We start from the raw sequence: 25,616 nt of genomic DNA on the forward strand, positions 1-25,616 counted from the left end.
CTCGCCCGGACCCGGGATGCATTGATTTTTTAAGACAGAGTGGAAGGGAGAAGAGGAGACAAACACATCCATGGGTTGCCTCCCACCTGCAGCCCACCCAGGCCGGGAAGGGTGCCCTTGACGGGATTCGAACCTGGGACCCGTCAGTCCGCAGGCGGCGCTCTATCCACCGAGCCACACCAGCCAGGGCGTTTGGTTTATGATGTGAATGTTCTTGGACCACGAGTGAACAGAATGGTATTTGGATAAAAACAGGTGTGTCCAAATCACTGTCTTCAGTATCCAACACTGCATGGAAGGGTCACCACTCCTCTTGGTACTCGGATGAACTGTCTTTGGCTTTACTAACATTAGCACAGCTCTAGACGCATGTCTTCGCTTAGCCTAAAACATGGAAAGCAGCTAAGAGGATATAACAACCTGGTACATACTACCTCTGAGGATAACATTTTAATTTAAAGGTTGGAAATATGATACTTTATTTCTAGGAAAATCAAAGAAAAGGCCTTGAGAAAATGAGAACTCGCTGCAGTATAACATGTATTACAGTGAAGTCACGTCAAGAATAAAGTTTGAGTTTTCAGGCAAATTTAAATTGGCTAGTTGAAACAAGCGAATATTCTAGAAAAATTAATTGTACTGGACAAAAAGGTGTTCCTAAAGTGTCAACTAAAATTTTTATTGGTACTTCATCTCATGATAAAATTGTGCACCATATAATGAACCTAAAACAGTAATATTATAGTGCAAAAAATTAAAATTTAAAAGCCATCAAGACTACATTATAAAATTTTCAAAAGCCTCCTAACATTTAAATCAAAAAAGGAGGGGATAGTAGAGGAATATCATGTAAGGAAAAATATCCTGTAAGTAAATTACATCTAGAAAATTTGTACTTTTAGAAAATTAATTGTAAGGCTAAAAGCAAGACACCCATGAAAAACACACAAGGTGACAAAACAAGCCAGAGGAAAACCATTTGGGCAAAAATTGAAAAAGGATCCCCAGTCAAATTTATAGAAAATATTCCTTTATTAACTTTTGGTCGAGAATATGTTTGTATATTTTCAGAAAACAACTCCGAGACCATGTGGATTCCAGCAAGAGAGGAATCGACAGGACTACTCCAGCCATGAAGACAGAAGAGAAGCAGTCCAGAGACGGAAGACGCTGATGTGGCCTTCCCATACTAGCAGTTAGCAGCTGTGCGTCACTGCAGATTGCCCAGGACCAAACCAGAGAGAGTCGGACCTGCAATACCACCATTTGTCCACCATCCAGAACTGAAATGTCAGTGCGGACATGTACACATAAGGAACTGTTTGACATTGAAATTGGGTCTCAAAAGAACCGTTGGCCCAGAAAGAAACTCACTATAGACTGATTCATTTGCCTTTCAGCATAACCATTATTGCTTGTCTCATTTTCGGTTCTTATAAGTGTATTTCTAATAGCACATGATCTCACTCATCTAGGGGAAATAATGAACAACATAGACTGATGAACAAGAACAGACCCAGAAACAAGGAGGCATGGATCAGACTGTCGGGCCTCAGAGGGAGGGTAGGGAAGGGTGGGGGTAAAGGGGGAGATCAACCAAAGGACTTGTGTGCAGGCATATGAGCCTAACCGGCGGTTAAGGACAACAGGGGGGTGGGGGCATGTGTGGGGAGGGGTGTGGGATGAGAATGGGGGGACGAGGACAAATAAGTGATACCTTAATCAATAAAGAAATTTAAAAAAAAAAAAAGAATAAAATTTGGATGGCTTCTCTTTGCTAAAGTGAGAAAAAGACCTTTTGACAACATCTATGTCTGTAAATATTGGGATATTTGGTGGGTTTTTTTCTTTATAACATGTTGAACACCAAGAGAGTGAATGAGAACCATGACTGACATTTTATTTTAGACATTTTAAATCTAATCTTTTATAAAAAATATATTTTATTGATTTTTTTACAGAGAGGAAGGGAGCGGAATAGAGAGTTAGAAACATCGATGAGAGAAAAACATCGATCAGCTGCCTCCTGCACACCTCCTACTGGGGATGTGCCCGCAACCAAGGCACATGCCCTTGACCGGATTCGAACCCGGGACCCCCTCAGTCTGCAGGCTGACGCTCTATCCACTGAGCCACACGGGTTTCGGCTTAAATCTAATCTTGATATGTATGTCATTAATCTATCTGGTTGTATGATTTTTAGAACCTGTCTTTGCTAAAATACCCTATGGCTATGTAATTTAGTATCATCCATGGGTCTAAAAGGCATGTTATTTTCCTAAAATAAATGAAAGTGATTGGTTATCAGTCAAAAAAAAGAGGAGGACATTTACAGCTCGAAGCTCTAGACGCCTGCCTCTCCCCCGGGTGATGCTTGTGGAGAACTCATCTTTCAAACAGGCCCGATTCTCCTCAGAGAGCAGCAGAGCATGCCAGTCACAGAGCTCCTTCTCTGTGCAGAGTGGGGGCATTCTGGTTGTTTCCAGTCTCTTGTACACACAGGCGTTTGCCAGAAGGTGTGAGCATCTCTTTGGGGTTACCTCCTGTAGACACAGGCCTGCCAATGTCAGGTGTGTTCACATCTCAAATAGGCATTTCCTAATCACCTCCACAGAGTTATCAACAGTCCACTCCCAACCTTGGCTGCAAGGGTCAGCATCCCCGCCTTGGAGGGCCTGATTCTGAACCTACAGATGAGATAATCCATGCTCACGATCAAATAATCAGAAAATATATCTTGGTAAGAAGAAACAGTTCCTGTGTCCAGAGCAACAACCACAACAGCAATGAAGTCACACCTGTAGTTCCACCACGCAACTCTCCTCTTTCTGCAGCACATTTCTTTATACCAAAACTAGAGGCCCCCTGCACGAATTTCGTGCACCGGGCCTCTAGTTTTGGTATAAAGAAATGTTTATCAAATATGATTTAACTTAGTATAACTGATATGGAGCTCTACATTTCAACCTGTGTAATTCTTACAATTATTTCTAGCCCCAAACAGCACAACCATATTTGCTACAATAGCAACTGAATGTATCCAGTATACTTTTAATTATGATATTCTTTTATTTAAAAAATACAAGTATGGAACAAGAATAATTTAACAGAGTTCTGGAACACTCACTACCAAAATACAGGAATGGATAAGGCGGGATAGTGTACAATAGAACAAAACCTATGTGAAATTCAAGGTTTACCTGGAAGATTAAAGAAAACTAACAAACATTTAAAAAGATAGGACATTTCATTTTTAATCAGTCAAAAGAGAAAGAGTTCAAAACAATCTCAAGTTCCACACACCATAGAGCTATAGTTACACATTAAATATAATTACTATCTATAAGTATGCAAAAATATAAAGTTCTATTTCATACAATAAAACCCTTGATAGAAACCATTTTAAAATTAAGCAGAACTTCTCAACTTATGTGTGAGGTATAAGTTCTTCTACAGGTTCCTTTAAAGGTTTTTAAAACAAAATGCTAAATCTAAAAACAATGTACTCCCGTCAGTTCTCAAATTAATGCTACTTAAAAAAAGAAAAATGTATAGCTCAGCCACATACTCCTTTAATATTGTTCAGGCATCTCTGAAATGTTCCATTTTTTCAAGTATGGAACTAGAACTCAAAATATTCCACAGTACTGAAGAGAAGGAGTATATAGGAAAGACTTTGCTGTCATACGGCACAATATTGTTTTCTCCAATACATTTTTGAAATAAACATCGGGGTTTTGTTTTTCTCCTAAAAGGCCAGAATTATCATCTACATTAAGATACATCTGGTTGTTGTAAGACTTCAGAGTGGAAAATAACCTCATCAATATTTTATCACAAATGTAACACTGGTAACAAACTGTAAAAGGAGCCAGTACTCATGATTAAAGCTCGTCATGATAGAAATACTCATCGTGAAGCTGTCGGCCATAATCTGTGGCTTCGCTGGTGAGAAACAAGTCCTGGTTCTCCAGAATCTCTGCCTCAGAGAGCTTTCTGTCATTATTCAAATCCATTTCATCGATGAGATGAAGAGCCTTTAACAAAGATAATTCAATGTGTCAGGTGTAATTCATATTTTCAGAAGATGTTCACATTTCAATGGGGATTTGATTTGTCAGAACCATTCATACTTTTATTCATTCATTGTTTGCACCATATATATATATATTTAAAATATATTTTATTGATTTATTACAGAGAGGAATGGAGAAGGATAGAGATTTAGAAACATCGATGAGAGAGAAACATCAACCAGCTGCCTCCTGCACACTCCCTACTGGGGATGTGCCTGCAACCAAAGTACATGCCCTTGACCGGAATCGAACCCGGGACCCTTCAGTCCACAGGCCAACGCTCTATCCACTGAGCCAAACCAGTCAGGGCTGCACCATATTTTTAAAGGAGCCCGTGAGCAATAAAAGAATCACTGATCAAAATGATTATTGCTCTGTTCAAGTACTCATTGTCTGAGTAAATGAAAACATTACAGAGTGTAACTGGGTCTGTCTCCGGCTTCTCTCATTATCTTTGTTAATTTCCGCTGGGTTCTGTCTCCTTTCAACTCAAATCTGATTCAGGATATCTCAAAGTTAAGCAACATGAACATATTATTCTAACTGTCCTATCCAATTAATACATGATGCAATTTTAACTTACTTGTCCCTTGACAATCCAAAACAGTTCATAGATTTAAATCAAGAAATAGCAATGCATTGATTCTAAAAAATTTAATTGCTTCTTTCTTTGGCTTAAACACTGGAACTTCCTTTCCCATCAACAGTGACACACACACAGGGGAGATATGTCACTCTGCAGCACTCACCTCTTCCTGGGCAATGCCCTGGTTATTGGGCACCACCCAAGACAACAGCTCTTGAGGATCCAGCCTGCCATCCGCATCTTTGTCATAATCATTTAGGAATCTATCTTTCTCAACAAGTATCCACTCTGGATCTTCATTTGCTGCTTTATATTAAAAGAAATCAACAACAAATACACACACAAGAATATCACATGTATATAATGAGAAGTTTGATATATCCCTAGAATAAAGGGAATGAATTTAAAGCCTACTACATAAAAAAATGCCCAAAGAAACAAAAATATTTAATTGAAAAGTGCTAAAATAAATACAAACTATATAGTAATTTTCAACAGTGACACACAGGTCTAAACAACTCCGAGTTTTTAAATCGTTGCATATTCTCACAAACTAGTAATTTTATTCACTGCTATTTGTTATATTTACTTTTCCAAAATTTGATCTGGGTAAAATTTTTTGTATGTCATGTGGCTACATAAAACTTCTCATGTTTTCTTCAAAGGACAATGCTACGTGTAACTTCAAAGGACATTCACAGTAAGGGGTGCTTTTAGGCAACAATTCTGGAAAAAATTCTGAGAAAAGACATATACCAACTCCTAAAATTTCAAACCGTGAGTCACCTTCCACAGTCCACACCAGTATTCACAGTATTTATATTTATTTCTCTTTTAAGGTCTACATCAAAAGATACAGGATTTTGTTTAAAAATATCAATCTTTCCTTCCTCCCTCATTGGATTTGACAATCCACTGTATGTGCCTGGAAAGGAAGCCATGTTAGGGTCCAGACGGCACTAAGGTGAGCAGGACAGCAGTCCGAGATGAGCTCCCGGTGCCCTAGTTCTCACTGGGCAGAACGAGCCTACATCGGGCAAGTGCTTCTTGCTCCATTTTCTTTCTTTCTGTCGCATTTGCCCCTCCGTCCACACACTTACCTGGGTCCCGCCTGTAGTCACCAAGGAATTCTTCCAAACTAACAAATCCATCACCATTTTTGTCATGTTCTTCTAAAGCCTCTTCAATGACAAACTCCTATTACAGAAACAAGTTAGTAACGTTTCCTATCCTACCACCATCCGGGTCACTCCCACTACAGAACTTCTTTAGGAGCCATCCTTTGGATGGTCTATGCCTGCAAACACTGGAATTGGAGGCAGGAACATATCAACACCACGTAGTAAATCCAGCATCCTCAGGCTCTGCTGTTAGGACCCCTCACCTCTGAAACCACCTCAGCACGGACCTCACATTTTCCTCCTCCTCAAGAACATCTCTGAGTACCCGTCTTCTTTAACTCCACTTTTCACCCAACCCATGAGAACCCCGAGTCTTTATCCTACATCTCTTTGCACAGAACTGTTGTTCTACCTCCAGATCTACATGTATCCAGGCCCCATAAAACCTCAAACTCCTGGCCCCCCCTTCCTTCCTGAGAGCCCTCTGCTCCTCCTCGGCCCTCGGGCACAAGCACGTCCGTGACGCTGCTGCACCGTGAACGGCTCGGGGTGTCCAGGCTTCCTGACCCAGCTCCTCAGGTTACAGCTTCTGCTCTCACATCCTCACTACTTGCTGGTACCTTTCTTTCTGGATCACAGAATAACAACTGTAATGAAAATATCTTCTCGAAAGCCTACCACTCTTGCCAAATCCAAAGGCTTCATCTAGAACTTAGTATTACAGATTTTATATATAGAAATCTTTTTAAAAATATATATTTTATTGATTTTTTACAGAGAGGAAGGGAGAGGGAGAGAGAGCTAGAAACATCGACCAGCTGCCTCCTGCACACCTCCTACTAGGGATGTGCCCGCAACCAAGGTACATGCCCTTGACCGGAATCGAACCCGGGACCTTTCAGTCCGCAGGCCGACGCTCTATCCACTGAGCCACACTGGTTTCGGCTATATGTAGAAATCTTAACCTGAGATCCAAAGGTTACGTGTAGAGGGAAGATCTCAGAATCTCTGGAAATTGTCATCCAGCAACTGGTGTGCATGAGCATTTGTGGCTTTTCTGCAACAGAGTCCACCGTGTGTGTCACTGTGAAGGAGGCTGTGACCCCATAAAGCTAAGAACTCATCACAGCGACCATTACTCCATTCGGGTGATTCTCTTGGGCAACAACATCACGGCGATAACGTTGCCATGGTTAAAGTACTTAATGCAAATACATGAGAGGATATTTCTGTGAAATTCTAACTCTTAATGCAAAGTAGAATCACTTCGTTGATCGTGTATCCTTGTCCTTTCCTCTCTCTAATCTACCCACAGGGAAGAAGGGCACACAAACAATGGACGTAAGCAGGAATTACCGGAGCTGCTGAGTGAGACCCCGCTTGCTGGTCCGTCACACATTCCATGCTGCCTTCCGTCTGGCTCAGTCCAGCCCCCCACCCACCACCACCTGTCCCTGGCACGCCCTTCGCTTACTGTTGTACAAGCTCAGAGCCGCAGTCATCTGACTCTTCTCTCCCCAAACTTATTTCATCACAACATTCCGTTTATAGTTGCTTCAAACTTAGATCATTCTATTTCATTTCACTGAATGCCACATCGAATTCCAGACCAAACACCTAATGCCTACATTGTTTCTCTGCTGTCTGGTCATCCCCTTCTCCGTCTCCCGTTGTTCCTTACGTCCCAGAGAAACAAGACCCAGCACGCTGTCTGCCCCGACAGGCGGAAGGAGCTTGTCTCCCTGAATCTGGGCATCGCCCAAATGGGAGACATGTATCTTCAACGCGGTCAGGTATCGGAGCCCAGCGAGAAGCCAAAGCCTCACAACGGCAAGAGAAGTGGCGCTCCCGGTGCTGGGCGGCCGCCGGGCGGTGGGGAAAGTGTCTGCAGCTTGTGACCAAGACAGCAGCATGCCCGGGACCAGGAGACAAAAGCCACGCTCCCCGCCCTGAGATACCGAGCTCAGGCCACACAGCGGGAGACGGAGGCCGGGCAACAGGCCTCCAGTGATTTCTATGCCAAGCTCTACGCTCCCATATGGTGGCTCTGCTCTCCAGAAGCTTGCCCGTGGTAATAGGGCTCATGGTTTGCCGAGTTAAACCGAGAGCGCACAAAGGTGTGAAGAGCTGGCATTTCTTTCCAGCCCGACAGGGACGACAGGACTCTCCGCCTGAAGCTGCAACATCGTTCGTCGTCAGCAGCTGTGCTTGCACCCACCCCATGAAATCAGATCCAAACGTGACACGTTTTCCAAGACGGAAGGTTTTCACAAGTGATGTTGTAAACTAAGTAGGAAGTTTTAATGTTTTTAATGTAGAAAAAGCAGAGAAAAGTCTGAAAGGCAGGGAAAGAGTGCTGCTCATATATATTAACCTTTTGCACTCGGATGTCAAGTGTGACTCGACACGGTTAGCATTAGAATAAAGGAATCGAGAAAAAAGCAAGCGAGTGCAAAGGGTTAAAGAGACTTTTTAAAAACTCAGTCCTTTAGCCCCAACCGGCTTGGCTGTGGATAGAGCATCAGCCTGCGGACTCAAGGGTCCGAGGTTCGATTCCGGTCAAGGGCATGGACGTTGGTTGCGGGCACATCCCCAGTAGGGGGTGTGCAGAAGGCAGCTGATTGATGTTTCTCTCTCATCAATGTTTTAAACTCTCTATCCCGCCGAAACCGGTTTGGCTCGGTGGATGGAGCGTCGGGCTGCGGACTGGGGGGTCCCAGGTTCGATTCCGGTCGGGGGCATGTGCATTGGTTGCGGGCACGTCCCCGGTGGGGGATGTGCGGGAGGCGGCTGGTCGATGTTTCTCTCTCGTTGACGTTTCTAGCTCTCTATCCCTCTCCCTTCCTCTCTGTGAAAAATCAATAAAATATATTTTAAAAAATATAAATAAATAAATAAAATAAATAAATAAACTCTCTATCCCTCTCCCTTACTCTCTGCAAGAAAATCAATAAAATGTATTTTAAAAAAACAAAAACCTCAGTCCTTTAGCTTCTCCCTCCCAATAAGCAGCCTCCACCCGAGAAACCCTCCTTCCCAGTCCTCACCTTCACGGGGAGATCGTCCTGTCTCTCACAGTTCTGGTTGTATACAATTCTTCACTTTGCTAAAACAGGTCTTAAGTCCTGGCCACTCAACAATTCAATTAAAAATGTTCTTCCTTACCGTCATATAATCAACTTCTTCAGGATGCTCAAAAGCAATGAACTCTTCAAGATTCAAACCAGGATCTGAATCCTTGTTAGCCTTTTCAAATCGCTTCTTGTCCTTTAGATGAAGCTTGGAAAATGAGATATTGAACATGTTTAAAGGTCTCATCACAATATGTAATCGTGAACAACACTTCCAAAAGTACAAACCATGCGAAATCTAAAGTACATTTTCACACGTTATTTTACCTTCACGTCATCCCTCTGAAGGTTGTCTGGGCAAATGACCTTTATTAGAAGCAGAAGTTCAGGCACCGGAGTCAGAGCGACTCGGAGCGATTCCAGCAATGCCACTCACTAGCTGCTCCTTCCGGCAAACGGCTTCACTCCCCTGGTCTCCTCAACTACAAAATGGGGACCATCTAACACCAAACGCAAAGGCAACAAAAGCAAAGGCAACCAGAGGGCCCTGGCCAGTGTGGCTCAGTTGGTTGGGTGTCATTCTGTGAGCCAGAGGCTGCCGGTTTGATTCTGGCCAGGGCACATGCCCCGGTTGTGGGCTCAGTGCCTGGGAGCAGGTGTGCAGGAGGCAGCCGGTCGATGTCTTGCTCTCACATCAATGTTTCTCTCTCCCTCTACCTCTCTCTCTAAAAAACTTTTGTAAAAAAAGTAAACAGTGGGACTATATCAAACTAAAAAGCTTCATCACAGCAAAGGAAACCATCAACGAAATGAAAGGCAACCTACTGAATGGGAGAAAATATTTGCAAATCATATACCTAATAAGGATTTAATATCCAAAATATATAAAGAACTCACACAACTCAACAGCAAACAAAACATCCATCTTAATAAAAAAACTAGGGGCCTGGTGCACGAAACCTGTGCAGTCCCTAGGCCTGGCTGGCGATCTCAGTGCAAGCGTCTGGCGTGGAAGGGCAGATCCCAGCTGACCTCTGGGCCCTGGGCAGCACCTAGGCCCCCGCGCACTCCCCTCCACCTGCGTTACGGTCCCCGAGTCCCCACGTGGAGATGCGGTGAGCGCGGTCAGACACCGTGGGTGGGGAGCAGCATGGGCCTCTGGGCCGCCCAGTGGCACCACACGGAAGCCGGGTGGGCAGCACATTCCCTCCCGGCCGGCCTTCCAGACCGGCTCCTGCGTGAACCCACGGGGAGCCCAACTGGCCCCTGTGGTCCCGGTGGCTGCGGCCCAGCTCACCCAGAAGACGCCCTGTGGGTACCGGGCGGGCTCCTCGCAGGCGCCCGGCACCTGAGTGCGGGGGCTTCCCCGGAGCGCAAGCCCTGGCGTCCCGGGGGAGGGTAGCAGGGGGAGTGAGAGTGAGCTCGGCGGACACCCCACACCTCCGTCCCTGTCACCCCCACCCCCAGATAGCCGGCGAGAGGTTGCAGCGCATTGCCGACACTCACCATGTTCCGCGCTGCCCCCTGGTGGTCAGCGCACGTCATAGCAAGTGGTCGAATTCCCAGTCGAATGACCGCCCGAGGGCACAATTTGCATATTAGGCTTTTATTATATAGGATGGGCAAAAGATCTGAATAGACATTTTCCCAAATACATACGCATGGCCAACAGACACATGAAAAGATCCTCAACACATCACTCATCACCAGAGAAATGCAAAGTGAAACAGCAATAAGATATTCCCTCACAGGTGCTGGAATGGCTATCCTCAATAAATCAACAAGCAAGTTCATTGGTGAGGATGTGGAGAAAAGGGAACTCTTGTGTACTGTAGGTGGGTTGCAAATTGGTGCAGCTATGATGGAAAACAGCATGGAGGTCCCTCAAAAATTTACAACACAGGGGGGAGAAACCAAGATGGCGGCATAGGTAAACACCTAAACTGCTGCCTCGCACAACAATTTCAAAACTACAACTAAAAGACAAAACGAACATCATCCGGAACCACAGGAAAGCTGGCTGAGTGGAAATTGTACAACTAGAGGGAAAGAGGAAAGCACACGGAGAATCAGAGGAGCTGCAAAAGGCTGAGGTACGGAGACATGCACGTGGGCGGCTGAGTGCCTGGCTGGCTTTCTCTAGCGAGAAGGAGACAAAAGCTCCCGACTGCGCTGAACCCCAGTTCCGAATGCACTGAACCCCAGTTCCGTGCGAGACCCTGGGGACCCAAGCTTATACAGGGCGAATCTGGACTGTCAGGCGGAAACTCAGGGGAGCCGTGAAAGGCAGAGGTCTGGAGGCGCGCGCAAGTGCAAGCAGAGAGGACTGACTGCTGAGTGTGCTGCTGGCTTGCTCTAGCGGGTGGGAAACGGAAGCTCCCCACTGCGCTGAACTCCAGTTCCGGGCGAGAATCTGGGAATCCAGATTCATTGGGGGAGAAACTGGACTGTCTGGCAGCGGGTGAAACTCGAGGGCAGCTTATTTTTAGAGGTGCTTGCAGCGATTACCGAGGGACACTGAGACACAGGGGCCTCATAGGGCAGAGCTGACGGGAAGCCAAGACTGTCTGCTCAGCCCTGAGACTCCGCCCCATCCAAGATGAGCACAGAGGCTTTTGCAATTTTACAAGTCTTGTCTCAGAAGGCTGTCTCAAGCACAGTTCTCCCAGCGTAGACACAGCTGATCCTCACAGCCAATTGGCCTGGAGGTCAATTCCTCCCAGTGATACCAACAACAATCAAGACTTAACTACAACAAGGCTGTACACACAGTCCACAAAGGGGTGCACCAAGAGTGTCGTCCACTTCAGGTAACTGGGGAGGCCGAGCCACTGGGCCACATAGGACACCTAGCACACAAAGCTACCCTACCAACTCAGGGAAGCAGTGAAAATGTGGAGACAAAGAAACAGATCATATTTCAAAAAGATTTGAAATACAAAGAAGCAAAAAACACTCAACCGGGAAAGAAAAAAGAATCCAAAAAGTTGAAGATAGTGTAAGAAGCCTCTGGGACAACTTCAAGCGCACCAACATCACAATAATGGGGGTGCCAGAAGAAGAGAGTGAGCAAGACACTGAAAACCTATTTGAAGAAATAGTGACCGAAAACTTCCCCCACCTGGTGAAAGAAATAGACTTACAAGTCCAGGAAGCGCACAGAACCCCAAACAAAAGTAATCCAAAGAGGACCACACCAAGACACATCATCATTAAAATGCCAAGAGCAAAAGACAAAGAGAGAATATTAACCTTTTGCACTCGGTTGTCGAGTGTGACTTGACACGGTTAGCATTAGAATAAAGGAATCGAGAAAAAAGCAAGCAAGTGCACAGGGTTAAAAGCAGCAAGAGAAAAACAGTTAATTACCTACAAGGGAGCACCCATATGATTGTCAGCTGATTGCTCAACAGAAACTATGCAGGCCAGATGGGAGTGGCAAGAAATATTCAAAGTGATGAATAGCAAGAACCTACAACCAAGATTACTCTACCCAGCAAAGCTATCATTCAGATTTGAAGGTCAGATAAAGAGCTTCACAGATAAGAAAAAGCTAAAGGAGTTCATCAACACCAAACCAGTATTATATGAAATGCTGAAAGATATTCTTTAAGAAGAGGAGGAAGAAGAAAAAGGTAAAGATAAAAATTATGAACAACAAATACATATCTATCAACAAGTGAATCTAAAAATCAAGTGAATTAAAAATCTGATGAACAGAATAAACTGGTGAATATAATAGAATCAGGGGCATAGAAAGGGAGTGGACTGAAAATTCTCAGGGGGAAAGGGGTGTGGGGGGTGCAGGAAGAGACTGGACAAAAATCGTACACCTATGGATGAGGACGGGGTGGGGGGGAGAGGTAAGGGCAGAGGGTTGAGGGGAGCTATGGGGGAAAAAAGAGGAACAACTGTAGTAAACTGAACAATAAAGATTTATTAAATTTAAAAATAAAAAAATAAAATTACAACACAGTATGATATGATTCAGCAATTCTATTTCTATGTATCCAAAGAAAACAAAAAGAACTTAACTCCAAAAAATACGTGCACCCGATTTTCACTGTAGCATTATTCACAAGAGCCAAGATATAGAAACTATCTAAGTCAGTGATGGGCAACCTTTTGAGCTTGGTGTGTCAAACTTCGCAAAAAAACTGAGCATAACTCGGGTAGTGTGTCACTTTGAGGAAAAAACTAACTCCAAGACTCTAGTCGCAAATGTTTCATCCTCAGGAGCAGCAAATGTTTCATCCTCGGCATGCGGCCGCGTGTCATCAGAAATGGCTACGCGTGTCAGTGCTGACACGCGTGTCATAGGTTCGCCATCACTGATCTAAGTGATCATCCTTGGCTGAATAGATAAAAAAATTGGAGTGTGTATTTACAGTGGAGTATTATTCATTAAATAAACAAAATCTTGCCATTGTGACAACATGCATGGACCTCAAGGGCATTACATGAAGTGTGACACATCAGACAGAGAAAAACAAATAATGAATGATCTCTTCTCCTATGTGTAAACTGAAAAGAGTAAAACACAACCCAAAAACAAAAACCAAGCAAATACATACAAAGACCAGATTGGTGGTTGCTGGGGGTGGGGGTGGGGGGTGGTGGAAGGGGGAGGAACAGGTAAACTAATTTTTTTTAGTTTAAATACAATGAATAATTTATAATTTAAAAACTAAAATGTCTATTAAGCAATTGGGATTTGAGTCCCATTAAGCAATTAGTAAACCTTGAGTAATAAACATTTACTAAATGTGACAAATTACTATTGATTGAAAAACTTGATATTGAGTGATTTGTTGAAAGGGATGTCAGAAATACAGCTAAAATATTTCGAACTTGGATCCATTCTGTTCTTCCCACAGCACTACACATTCTTCAATAATTGATCTCAATTTTTTTTAATACCCAAAAAGCAATAAATTTAGACTATGTTTTGTGTTTGTTTTTTTTTTAATTAATTTCAGAGAGGAAGGGAAAGGGGAGAAACATCAGTGATGAGAGAATCATTGATGGGCTGCCTCCTGCACGCCCCCTACTGGTGATCTAGCTGGCAACCCGGGCATGTGCCTGACCTGGAATTGAATCATGACCTCCTGGCTCATGGGTCCACGCTCAATCACAGAGACACACCAGCAGGATTACTATGCCACTTGAAAATTGTTTCTGATCTTCAAAATGACTTTTCAAAACTATATTCGCAAGTTTCAGAAACAGTCTTCTTATGAGAATACTTTTCTTTTTAAAAAATATATATTTATTGGATTTCAGAGAGGAAGGGGAGGGAAAGAGAGATAGAAACATCAATGATGAGAGAGAATCACCGATCTGCTGCCTCCTGCAGGCCCCCTACTGGGGACTGAGCCCACAACCCAGGCATGTGCCCTGACGGGGAATCGAACCCGGGATCCTTGAGTCTGCAGGCTGATACTCCATCTACTGAGCCAAACTGGCCAGGACGAATACTTTTATTTTTAAAATAGCAATTTCTAATATTTTAGAAGCTTTTAGTTCATGTGTTTCACTGATTCACGGAAACAACGCTTCTTCTGCAATAACTGACTGACAGAGGACAGGCTCACTTCTTCCCCCAAAGAACTCATCTTTCAAACTTTCAGATTCCACTGGACATTAGTTTATACTCAACCAAACCTTGAATGAAAGGGGAAAAAAAATTTCCAAATAGTTGCTTTTATCTTCATCTTTCATACTTTTAAATAACTAAACCAAATATTTTACATTTTATATTCAGGTTTAACAGGCAAAAATAGACAAACAAGAAGTTGATGTACTTTGTTGAGTCAATCAAGTTCTTTTGGAATAAACCCCATTTCTAAATACTGAGTGCTTAGCTTTCCTTACGAAAGAACCCTTCCAGGCGGAACAAAAAGGTCCATGTTTCACCAGAGGGAGCTGAATTTGGCCAAATTCGCTTATAAAGAAAGAATTTCTTTCAACAAACTGAGATTTCTTTAAAAAACAAAACAAAAGTCATTCATGGTCATTTGAAGAACACAATGTAAGTGCAACTCATATCAAGAAGCCAATACACAGAAAGACGTTTTCCTAAGTGGCAAATTTCTAACGGTGATACAAAAGACTCTTAGTTTTCCTAAACCTCCACACTCTCTTCTTCTGTATAAAACCTTGTATTCTAATGGATGATAGAAAACAGCACGTACAGCAGTAAAAACAATAATCATTTATTTTTATATTGTAACAGAAACTTGTGAAGAACAAAATTGTCATGTTTGGGTAGGCTAACGATTTTACATGAAGATATATATAGTTTGTGATACCAGAAGTCTAGGTCCTAAAAATTCTGATTTGCCCCATGTAGAGTACCGTATTTTCCAGCGTATAAGACAACTGGGCGTATAAGATTTTCCTGGGTTAAAAAGTCGTCTTATACTCTGCAAAATACGGTACCTGACACTCTATTCATGAGAGAGACTTGGGCGAAAAGCCTATTTACTATTTCCGTATTTTCCGGCATATAAGACGACTTTTTAACCCAGGAAAATCTTATACGCCCAGTTGTCTTATACGCCGGAAAATACGGTATATCGAACATAAATAAATATTGCTCATACATGCACACTCAGCAGCTGGCTTTCAAAGTTAGAACTGAACTTTTCCCAGGTAGGACCCCAAACGTTAGTGATCTATCTTCAAGATACTGATTGTACTTGTTCATCAGACCATGAAGAACTGCCTTTTCAGGCATTTCATAGCCTGAAAGGGTCATTATTCCAGGTTATCTCTATTTTCTATATTAAAAATAACAAACTCAGGTGTTCAATTGTTTTTAATAGACTATCATATAGAAAAGAATTATTTTAGACAGCCCCTTCCTTTTTTAAGAACTTACCTTTATTGTTGAAAGTACCCCAGATGCCCCTTTTTCCCCAACCAACCCCTCCACCACAAACCGCCCTCCCAGGCCTGCACTGCACTCTTGTCTGTGTCCAGGGGCCATGCATCTATGCACAGAAGTTCCCCAGCTGATCTCGCCCACACCTGCCTCTGACATCTGTCAGTCTGCTCCCTGCTTCCATGGCTCTGCATCTATTTTGTTCATCAGTTTATTTTGTTCCTTAGATTCTACGTGAGTGAGATCATGTGATACTTGTCTTTCTCTGACTGGTTCATTTTGCTTAGCATAATACTCTCCAGGTCCCTCCACATTTTCTCAGGGGTAAGAGGTCCTCCTTTTTCACTGCTGTATAGTATTCCCTGGTGTAAATGTGCCACAGCTTTTTTACCCACTCATCTGCTGATGGGCACTTGGGCTGTTTCCAGATCTTAGCTATTGTAAATTGTGCTGCTATGAACATAGGGGTGCATGCATTCTGATTGGTGTTTTGGGTTTCTTAGGAAATATTCCCAGAAGTGGGATCACTGGGAGCCCATTACTTTTTGTGATTTATTTATGGTATAAGGTTTAGTCTGTAACTTTAGGACTGACTTATTCTTCACCATTGATTTTTTTATTTTGAAAAATAATGCAACTCTTTCATCTTTATATACCACATCCACTTTTAGAGGGCTATTCCACTTTTAGGAAATTATATCAAATTCTAATAAAGTAGAATAGAGACATATTCCTGGGTTATCAAAGAATACCTACCCTACAGGACCCCCATTGAGAAGTATTCATTTAATCTCCATCTCATTCACCCTTAAAAAAATGTTTTCTTTTCAAATGATTTTTTAAAAGAGAGGTAGGAAAGGAACATCAATGAGAGATGTTGCCTCTTGCACGCCCAATATTGGGGATCGAGCCCCCAAGCCGGGTGCCCTAACCAGGGATCGAACAAGTGACCCCTTGGTTCATGGGTCAACACTCAACACTGAGCCACACCAGCTAGGCTAATTCATTCTTAGAAGACAGAGACCATAATCAACATTACTGAGTGCGTGGGTGAGGAAGTCTGCATCAGAACCAGACTCCTTTTCAATGAAAACCTGCTCACTGCAGTTCACATTAATGGGCACGTATCTCCTCAAAGTGAAGCCTTTCTTCTCAACACCATCATTTATTGCGTCACCCCCTCTCAAGAATATAATTTTTTTTTAAACACACAAACACATCTCTTATATTGTGATGAGTAGTAATTAAGTCTTTTGGGTTCCAAAAAAAGAAAGAAAGAATACAATTAGAACCTAATTATAGTAAGATTTCAAAATATTGTATTTAACGCCTCTGTTGTTCCCTGGCAAGTAAGTCATGTCACACAATGGTTTGGTTTTAGTAAAGTGTCAGAACTTGAATGATGCTTTAAAAAAATATATATATAACATCAATGATGAGAGAAAATCATTGACTGGCTGCCTCCTGCACGCCTCCCACTGGAGACCAAGCCCGCAACCCAGGCATGTTCCCTTGACTGGAATCAAACCCGGGACCCCTCAGTCCGCAGGCCGACGCTCTATCCACTGAGCCAAACCAGTTAGGGCTTTAAGTATATTTTTACTGACTTCAGAGAGGAAGGGAAAGAAAGATAAAAACATCAATGATGAGAGACAAACATTGATTGGCTGCCTCCTGCACGCCCCCCACTGAGGATCGAGCCCACAACTCGGGCATGCACTCTTGATCAGAATAGAACCTGGGACCTAACTGGTTTGGCCTGCAGACTGAAGGGTCCTAGGTTCGATTCCAGCCAAGGGCACATGCCTGGGTTGTGGGCTCGATCCCCAGTGGGGGGCGTGCAGGAGGCAGCCAATCAGTGATTGTCTCTCATCATTGATGTTTCCATCTCTCTCTCCCTCTTCCTTCTTCTCTAAAATCAATAAAATATATTTTAAAAAAATAGAACCTGGGGCCTTTCAGTCTACAGGTTGACGCTCTATCCACTGAGCCAAAACTGGCTAAGGCAATGAATGATGTTTTTTAAGATAAGTTAATATAAAGGAGGTAAAAGAGAATACCTAGTAGATAGACAAATCTCAAACCTCACTGTATCATCCTTTGTTTGCTCTTAGGCACTAAGAAGTGAAACGATTGATTCATACTTTCCAGTCTGCTGTAAGACTAACACCCAAATAAGGAGGAAAAAGGAAAACAAAAGATATATTTTTCCTCTGTGAATTAATTAAACCCTAACTACCTAATGCTGATATAGTTAACAAATGCCTCAAATATTTTTAAAAGCTGATCCTATATAATAAAAGCCTAATATGCTAAGTGTCTGGTCATCCATTTAATCAATCAAAGTGTAATATGCTAATGATATGCTAAGGCCACTCAACCAGTTGCTATGACATGCACTGACCACCAGGGCACAGATGCTCCAAGTAGGTTAGCTTGCTGCTGGGGTCCAGTAGATCGGGACTGAGCGAGACGGGCCGGACACGCCCTGGAGCCCTCCTGCGGTTTCTCCCTGGCTGGCCAACCTCTCACATCCCTCCCCAGCCCCGAACATGCACCCATGGGGTCCCTCGGCCTGACCTGCGTCCTCTCGCAATCCAGGAACCCTCTGGGGATGTTGTAGAGCCAGTTTCGGCACAATCCCGCAGGCCAGGCCGAGGGACCCCACTGGTTCATGAATTCGTGCACTGGGCCTCTAGTTATATATAAATATCCTATATATTGCCGAGGCCGGTTTGGCTCAGTGGATAGAGCGTCGGCCTGCGGACTGAAAGGTCCCAGGTTCGATTCCGGTCAAGGGCACGTACGTTGGTTGCGGGCATATCCCCAGTAGGGGGCGTGCAGGAGGCAGCTGATCGATGTCTCTCTCTCATCGATGTTTCTGACTCTCTATCCCTCTCTCTTCCTCTCTGTAAAAAAATAAATAAATAAATAAATAAATAAATATCCTATATAATAAAGAGGTAATATGCAAATGGTCGTTACACTGTGACGCGTAACAACCAAACAGCAGGAGGGCAGGGCAGGGAGCTATGTGCGGCAGAGAGATACGAGCAGTGGTGGGCCGGGCGGCCCTGAGGCAAGTGGCAGGAGCTACTCGTGCATGGATTCGTGCGCGGACTCGTGCACTGGGCTACTAGTTTTATATAAGTGTGAAAGGTATGTGCTTTCTTCAACAATATTCTTTTAAATTAACACAGAACTGCTACTATTTCTCCATACTATTATCATCCCATTAGAGGCCCGGTGCACAAAAATTCATGTACTTGTGCGGGGGGGGGGGTGGTCCCTCAGCCCGGCCTGCCCCCTCTCACAGTCCGGGAGCCCTCAGGGACGCGAGGCAACCCGGCGATCAGGGGAAGGTGATGCCCCATCACACCTCTGCTGCTGCCACTGCCTGCAGCGCAAGCCTCGGCCAGCCATGGTTACCTGAGCTACGGGCAGCCGCCATCCGAGGCTCGCCTGTGCCTCAGGCCAGCCCTGGGCAGCTGAGGGGACTGGGGGACTCTGGAGGCAGGCGTGCGGAGAGGCCAGGTCTGCCGTGGGGCGGGCCCGGCCTTGTCGCATACCTGCCACCACAGCGGGGCAGAGGGGACTGGGCGCCGCCATCTTGTGGCTGTGGGCACCACCATCTTTGAGGGGGTGACAGTCAATTAGCATATTCCCTCCTTATTGGCTGTGGGTGCTGCTATCTTTGCAACAGCATGAGGGTCAATTAACATATTCCCCCTTTATTAGATAGGATTATCAGATATAAAGAAACTAAAGTGTGAGGTGGTTACATAACTGACCCAAAGTGTTAGCGGGGCAGCTGGATGGAAAGCCAGGCAGACGGGCAGCCCTTTACCTCTACTCTGGGGGCAAATGCCCAGCACATGCACAGGCACTAGCAGAGCAGTGACCAGCTCTGAGCTCGGATGGCCTCTAGAGCTCCCGCGGCCCACACAATTCTAAAACAAACAACACGTACAACGATGACCTCTGGCCACAGTAACTAAAAGGTGGGCACCGAGAATGGGTAAGTTAGGGAATTAGAAGTGGCTCAAATGTTTGCCAAATACCCTTGACTAATAATATCTTGGGACATAATGGTTTGCAACTAGGTGCTTGGCTTTGTATTTTTCCACATAAGAAAAACTATCATTTTAAGAAAAAGACTGTAAAATTAATTTGAAATACAAAGTACTTAAAATAGCAATTTCTGAAGAAAACAGTCACTTGTCTTGAAAAGTTCTATTTAGTAAATAAATGTTTCCTAAATATATTCTTCCTCAGCTCTGCTTAAGCAGCATGTATTTAAACAAATTAAACCATGAGAGGCAACAGAACTATGGTCATACAGAATCTTCAAAAATGAGTTATTTTAAAGGGTGGAGCCACTATGGAAGACAGTATTGCAGTTCCTCAAAAAGTTAAAATAACATCACCATATGATGCAACAATTCCAACTACACTTCTGGGTATATACCCTCCAAAAACTTAAAGTAGGGTCTCGACAGATATCTGCACACCCATGTTAATAGCCATATCTATCTATCTATTCATATAAAAGCCTAAGAGACCATTACAACCTAAGGACCAGAACAACTGGCCGACCAGTTGCTATGATGCATACTGACCACCAGGGGGCAGACGCCAATGCAGGAGCTTCCCCCTGTGAGTCCGCTCCCATAGCCAACCTCCCATGGGCAGCCAACCTCCCCCAGTCCCTCCCCCTGGCCAGCAAACCTCCCATGGTCCCTCCCCGTCAGGCAGGCTCAGTTCAGGACTGGATGAGATGGCCCCGATAGTCCCTGATCGCAGGCCAGGCCTAGGGACTCCCACCTGTGTACGCATTTCATGCACCAAGCCTCTAGTCATTAATAATAGCCAAAAAGTTGAAGCAAACCCAAGTGTCCATTTATAGATGAATGGATAAACAAAATACAGTATACACCTGCACTAGAGTATGAGCCAGTCTTAAAAAGGAGCAGCACCCACAGGAGGCAACCAATCGGTCTCTCTCTCTGTCTCTCCCCCTCCCTTCCACTCTCTCGTTCAAAGGCAGTTTGTACACATGCTCTCACCTGCCTAAAGGACTCCTCTTCTGCATCATCCAGAGCTGTGTTCTCGTCAAAGTCAATCACGCGGTCATACATCTGAATGTTGTATTCGTCCCACGACACACTGCCATCACTGTTTTTATCATATTCAACAAACTGTTGTTTCGCTTCTTGCATAGCATAATGTTTAAAAGACATCTGAATCCATGAACTGAGTTCACCTAGGAGAATTTCCCAGAACACAAGAGATGTTAACAGTAATTCTCATACATTGAGGATTTCTAGACCATCTCTAAAAGAAAAATACACACAAAGCTCAGTGTTTGCAAATACTGAATGAGAGCAGACTTAGCAGTGTTCATAGAAATACGAGGGGGAGGTGGGGAGAGCGTTTGGATCTCAGACATTATAAAATGTGATTTAAAGAGAAGTAAGCTCCTCAAGGACACAGTTTGTGCATGATTTGTTCACTGAGATTCTCCAAATACGTGGGAAGCCCCTGACTCCATAAGTACTTACCGTATTTTCCGGCGTATAAGACGACTTTTTAACCCAGGAAAATCTTATACGCCCAGTCGTCTTATACGCCGGAAAATACGGTAGTAAAAGATTTACCAATCGAACAAAATGGCATGTGACTTAAAAAAAAAGATTATCCCTGAAACTGCAAGTAACTTTTGCTATCACAAATCTATCATGAAGCACAAATCTTTGAATCCATTTATTTTAATAAGTATTAGAAAAAAATGGTTTCCATTTACAAAAGTAACATAAAATTTTCCTTTAAAATAAATTTAACATTGAGTTGAATCAATACTATACTAAGAAAATAATAGATGGTAAGTAGATACGGCCTAAATTGTGAAATGGTCTTCAAGTGACTAAAGTTGAGAAACACTGTTACATATACTCCCTTTAACCATGACACAACATCGGGAGGAGACTTTAACACAAACATGGTTAGCAATTATGACTTAGGCGCTTCTTGCAACAGCTGTCTGTCCTAACTAGGTACCTGAAAAGTTTCTAAATCTCAAATATCTACTTTCAGATCAATTATTAAAAATCTATTCATAGAGATTTTTAATATACTGCATTGTAGAAAAAGCAGAGGAGAAAACAGGTATTTGCAAAGATAGCAGGAGTATGCCATTTGGTTTAAAGAGTGGTATTCTTCCACTGATCTAGGGGAGGTCAGGTGAATATAAAAAGACACTTTTTTGTCTCCCCTGAAACTCTAAATCAGGGCAGAATAATAATGATAGCATCCAATGTATTAAACAACCTCTCTATAATAATAAAAGGGTAGTAAACTAATTAGACGGGACATCTTCCGGACCTCATTCCGGACGTCCTTCCTGACAAAGCCAGCCTGGGTCCTGGGTGCCTGCCAGCGGCCAGAGGAGGGAAGCCTGGGTCCTGGGTGCCAGAGGGAAGCCAGCGCCGGCAGCCAGCACCGGCAGCGGAAGGAAGGCCTAGTCTTGCGCAAATTTCGTGCACCGGGCCTCTAGTTACTATATAACAGGCTGTCTATATACATTGTCTCTAACCTTCAAAACAAGGCAATTATAATCACTATTTTAAAGTTCAGGAAGTGGAGGTTTCGATTTGAGGACTCACAGCTAGTAAGTGATTGTGTGCACATTCAACACTACCTTTGGCTTCAAAGCACAAACTCCTGCCACTGACAGTTGCTGTCTCTCAAGAACCTAAGTCCAGTCCTGGACCATAAAGTGCAAACTAGCAAAATTTCCTGAAGGGTCTCAAGAATGAAGGTCCCCTCTAGTTCATTTGGAGCTCATCACAGCCCAGCAGAATGCAGAATGGCAGTGACCAGAAATGCTGATTCACGTCAGCTTTGCCATAAGGGGATATTTACCCTCGCGAGTTTTTGCATTCTTCTCTGTATAATGAACATTTGGAATAAGTTCCTTTTAACTTTAAATTTTTGAAATATTTACTACTAAATATTTGAGTATATGTAGGCCCTTACAAACATAAAGTCTTCCAAATCAACTTGTTCTGTGTGCTTTCTAACCAAAGATGAACCCACTCTTATTGGATATTAGAGTGTAAGCTTTTCTTGTTCTTTGTTTTAAGTAGAAAGAACCAAAACCTCAATACTCCAGAAGGCACCAATGTGGATACTTTATTGACAACAAATCTTAAATTTATCCATTTGTAATATTCTCTCAGCAATTTTGTTCCTTAGATGCTGAGCCGCATTGAAACAGGTTACAGCAAACTAGCTTCTATTTAATATTATTAAAATATCCTAATAATCTGTACATTTCCATTTCAAACTACAGAATCTACCCAAGAGTACTGAGATATGTTTTAAGTGCAAGATATTAAAAACTGAATTAGGATCAGATTTGGATTTCAGTCCTGGCTTTGCCACTCGGTTGAGAAAGGCATTTAATTTACCCCTTTGAGCTTCAGTTTCTTCATCTCTACAAAGGAAGGGAGAAGATGATTCTAGGGCCTCTATTAGCGGTAATGATTTGTCATAAACATAATTCATATGCAACAAGTCTTTTTCTATTTGCTTGTAAAAGAAGCAAATTCTTATATAATTCTAAAAAATATTCAAAATATTAAATTGGGTTTTGGCATATCTCTAAAATGAATCACATTGTTGACACTGATAAAAGTCAGATGAAGTATAGGTGTTTGCTCAAGGTGTGGTTGCGAATACATGTAGGGCCAATGGTGTTTATATATTACCAGAGGCCCGATGCACAAAGATTTGTGCAAGAATGGGCCTTCCTTCCCCTGGCTGCCGGCACTGCCTTCGCTCCGGCCCAAAGCCGATTTTCTGCCTTTGCTCCTTCCCACGCTGCCCAGAGGCCTGGAGTGCCTGGGGCAGTGCGGAATGCCTGCGTCCTGCCCCCGCTGCTCACCGCCTGTGTATGCAAATTAACCCTCCATCTTTGTTGGGTTAATTTGCATACTCACTCATGATTGGCTGGTGGGCATTGCAAAGGTATGGTCAATTTGCATCTTTCTCTTTTATTCGTGTAGGCTAGAGGCCCGGTGTATGAAATTCGAGCCAATGGGGGGGAGGGACCCTCAGCCCAGCCTGCACCCTCTCCAATCCAGGACCTCTCGGGGGATTTCTGACTGCCTCTTGCAATCCGGTACCGCTGGCTCCTAACCGCTCACTGCCTGCCTGATTGCCCCTAACCCACCTCTGCCTGCCTACTTGATCACACCTAACTGCTCCCCTACCGGCCTGATCTCCCCTAACTGCTCCCCTACCAGCCTGATCTCCCCTAACTGCTCCCCTACCAGCCTGATCTCCCCTAACTGCTCCCCTGCTGGCCTGATTGCCCCTAACTGCCTCTGCCTCACCCCACACCCGGGACCCAGGATTCCCTCCCTCTGGCAGGCCATAGGCACCCAGGACCCAGGCCAGCTTCACCTGGGCCGGTCACAGCCGCAGGGGACCGTGGGCGGGCAGCTTTGCCTGGGCCATAGCCGCAGGCACCCAGGACATGCCCGGGACCGCGGGGCAGGAGGCTTGTCCCTCTCTTGGGCCGCAGCCTGGCTGGTCCTCATTCCTCTCTCCACAGTGTTGAGTGTCTGAGCCGCTATGGCAGGATGACATGAGGACCATTTGCATATTAGCTCTTTATTATATAGGACTAGAGGCCCAGTGCACAAAATTCGTGCATGGGTAGGGTCCTTAGGCCTGTCCAGCAATCAGGGCTAATCTGTGGGGCGACAGCAGGGTGATGGGTGGGGCCCCCGCTGGCACCTGCCTATTAGCTCTTTATTATATAGGATTATTATATAGGATGAGACAGAGCATGAGTTTTGGTTAGTATCCTGTATCTAAAGACTTCCAAGTACACCAGAGGGAAGGGGGTAGGGGGTAGAAACGGGGTCAAATATACGGCAGCTGAAGATTTTACTTTGGGTGGTGGGCACACGGTGCAATATCATAGAATTGTACACCTGAAACCTGTATGATCTTATTAACCAATGTCACCCCAATAAATGTAATATAAAAATTACAGATCTTCAGGTATCAGACCTCCTCACTAGGTCCTTCATACCCTCTCAAAGTACCTCTAATTTGTTGGAGCATTAGCAATGTACCCTCCACAGCCACCCGTCCTAAATGTTTGTTTCTGTGTCCATTGTTAGTTAGCTGTGTCCTTACTTTCGGTGAGAAAGCCATCTGAGTCCAAGTCAATTTTCTTTACGATTGACTTCAGTCTTTTTTGTTGCTCTTCGGGGGTGAGTTTAACATATTCGTCGACTTCTTCCTTTGGAAGGTAAGCGATACACAGGGGGGGGTCAAGCATTACTATCAGCGGAGCAAAATGGGGGAGAGAAATAGGGCTAGCAGAGCCTTGCAGTGGAGGGTGTGTGGTGATTCACACCTGCTCTCCAAGGCCCCTGGCCCCACACGCCTCGGGGATCCTGCCTCGCACCGGAGGGCAGAGGGATCGGGCCCCGGGGTTTCCCCGGCGAGTGGCGTCCCGCCCAGCGTCCACAGCCAGGCCGCCCGAGACGGACCCTCCCAGCCCCGGCCCGGCCCGGCCCGCTCACCTGGCCGCCGAGCAGCGCCTCGCGGTCGTAGTCGGTGCGGTGCTCGCCCTGCGCGTCCCCAGCGCCGGCCGCCGGAGCGCACAGCAGCAGCAGCAGCCCCAGGGCCGCGGGCCTCGGGCCCAGCCGCATCGCGCCGGCCGCCGCGGTCACGGAGGGAAGCGGGAGGCGAGAGGGGGCGGAGCTCTGCGGAGCGGCGTACGTGGGGGCACGCAGCGCGGAGGGGCGGGGCGCCAGTCCGCGCCGCTGATTGGCCCGCACGGCGCGGGGGCACGCC

The 25,616-nt window shown here is 44.5% G+C and overlaps 1 protein-coding gene across 2 annotated transcripts; it reads right to left on the reverse strand.

Moving 5' to 3' along the window:
- Positions 1-3,049: 3,049 nt before the first annotated feature.
- On the reverse strand, positions 3,050-25,535 carry RCN2 (reticulocalbin 2). Of its 2 annotated transcripts, none has more exons than XM_079764149.1 (7): positions 25,343-25,535; positions 24,951-25,056; positions 20,807-21,003; positions 8,949-9,062; positions 5,763-5,859; positions 4,826-4,965; positions 3,050-4,037 (listed from the first exon to the last, which is right to left on the reverse strand). In XM_079764149.1, the coding sequence occupies exons 1-7, from the start codon at positions 25,469-25,471 to the stop codon at positions 3,885-3,887; spliced, it is 936 nt and encodes a 311-aa protein (XP_079620275.1). In that variant the 5' UTR covers positions 25,472-25,535; the 3' UTR covers positions 3,050-3,884. The 2 variants fall into 2 exon arrangements, with proteins under 2 accessions (XP_079620275.1, XP_079620274.1); XM_079764148.1 differs by having other exon boundaries at positions 4,826-4,968.
- Positions 25,536-25,616: the final 81 nt, after the last annotated feature.

This window comes from Cnephaeus nilssonii (assembly GCF_951640355.1).
Source record: "Cnephaeus nilssonii genome assembly, chromosome: 24".
Lineage (NCBI taxonomy): Eukaryota > Metazoa > Chordata > Mammalia > Chiroptera > Vespertilionidae > Cnephaeus > Cnephaeus nilssonii.

Excerpts from the sequence above, each read along its gene's own strand:
- RCN2 (XM_079764148.1), bottom strand. The coding sequence starts at position 25,471 with ATGCGGCTGGGCCCGAGGCCCGCGGCCCTGGGGCTGCTGCTGCTGCTG. Across the intron at positions 5,860-8,948 it reads AAGAAGTTGATTATATGACG|GAGTTTGTCATTGAAGAGGC; the intron begins GTAAGGAAGAAC and ends TTTCTGTAATAG. Across the intron at positions 4,038-4,825 it reads AGGGCATTGCCCAGGAAGAG|GCTCTTCATCTCATCGATGA; the intron begins GTGAGTGCTGCA and ends TCTTTGTTAAAG.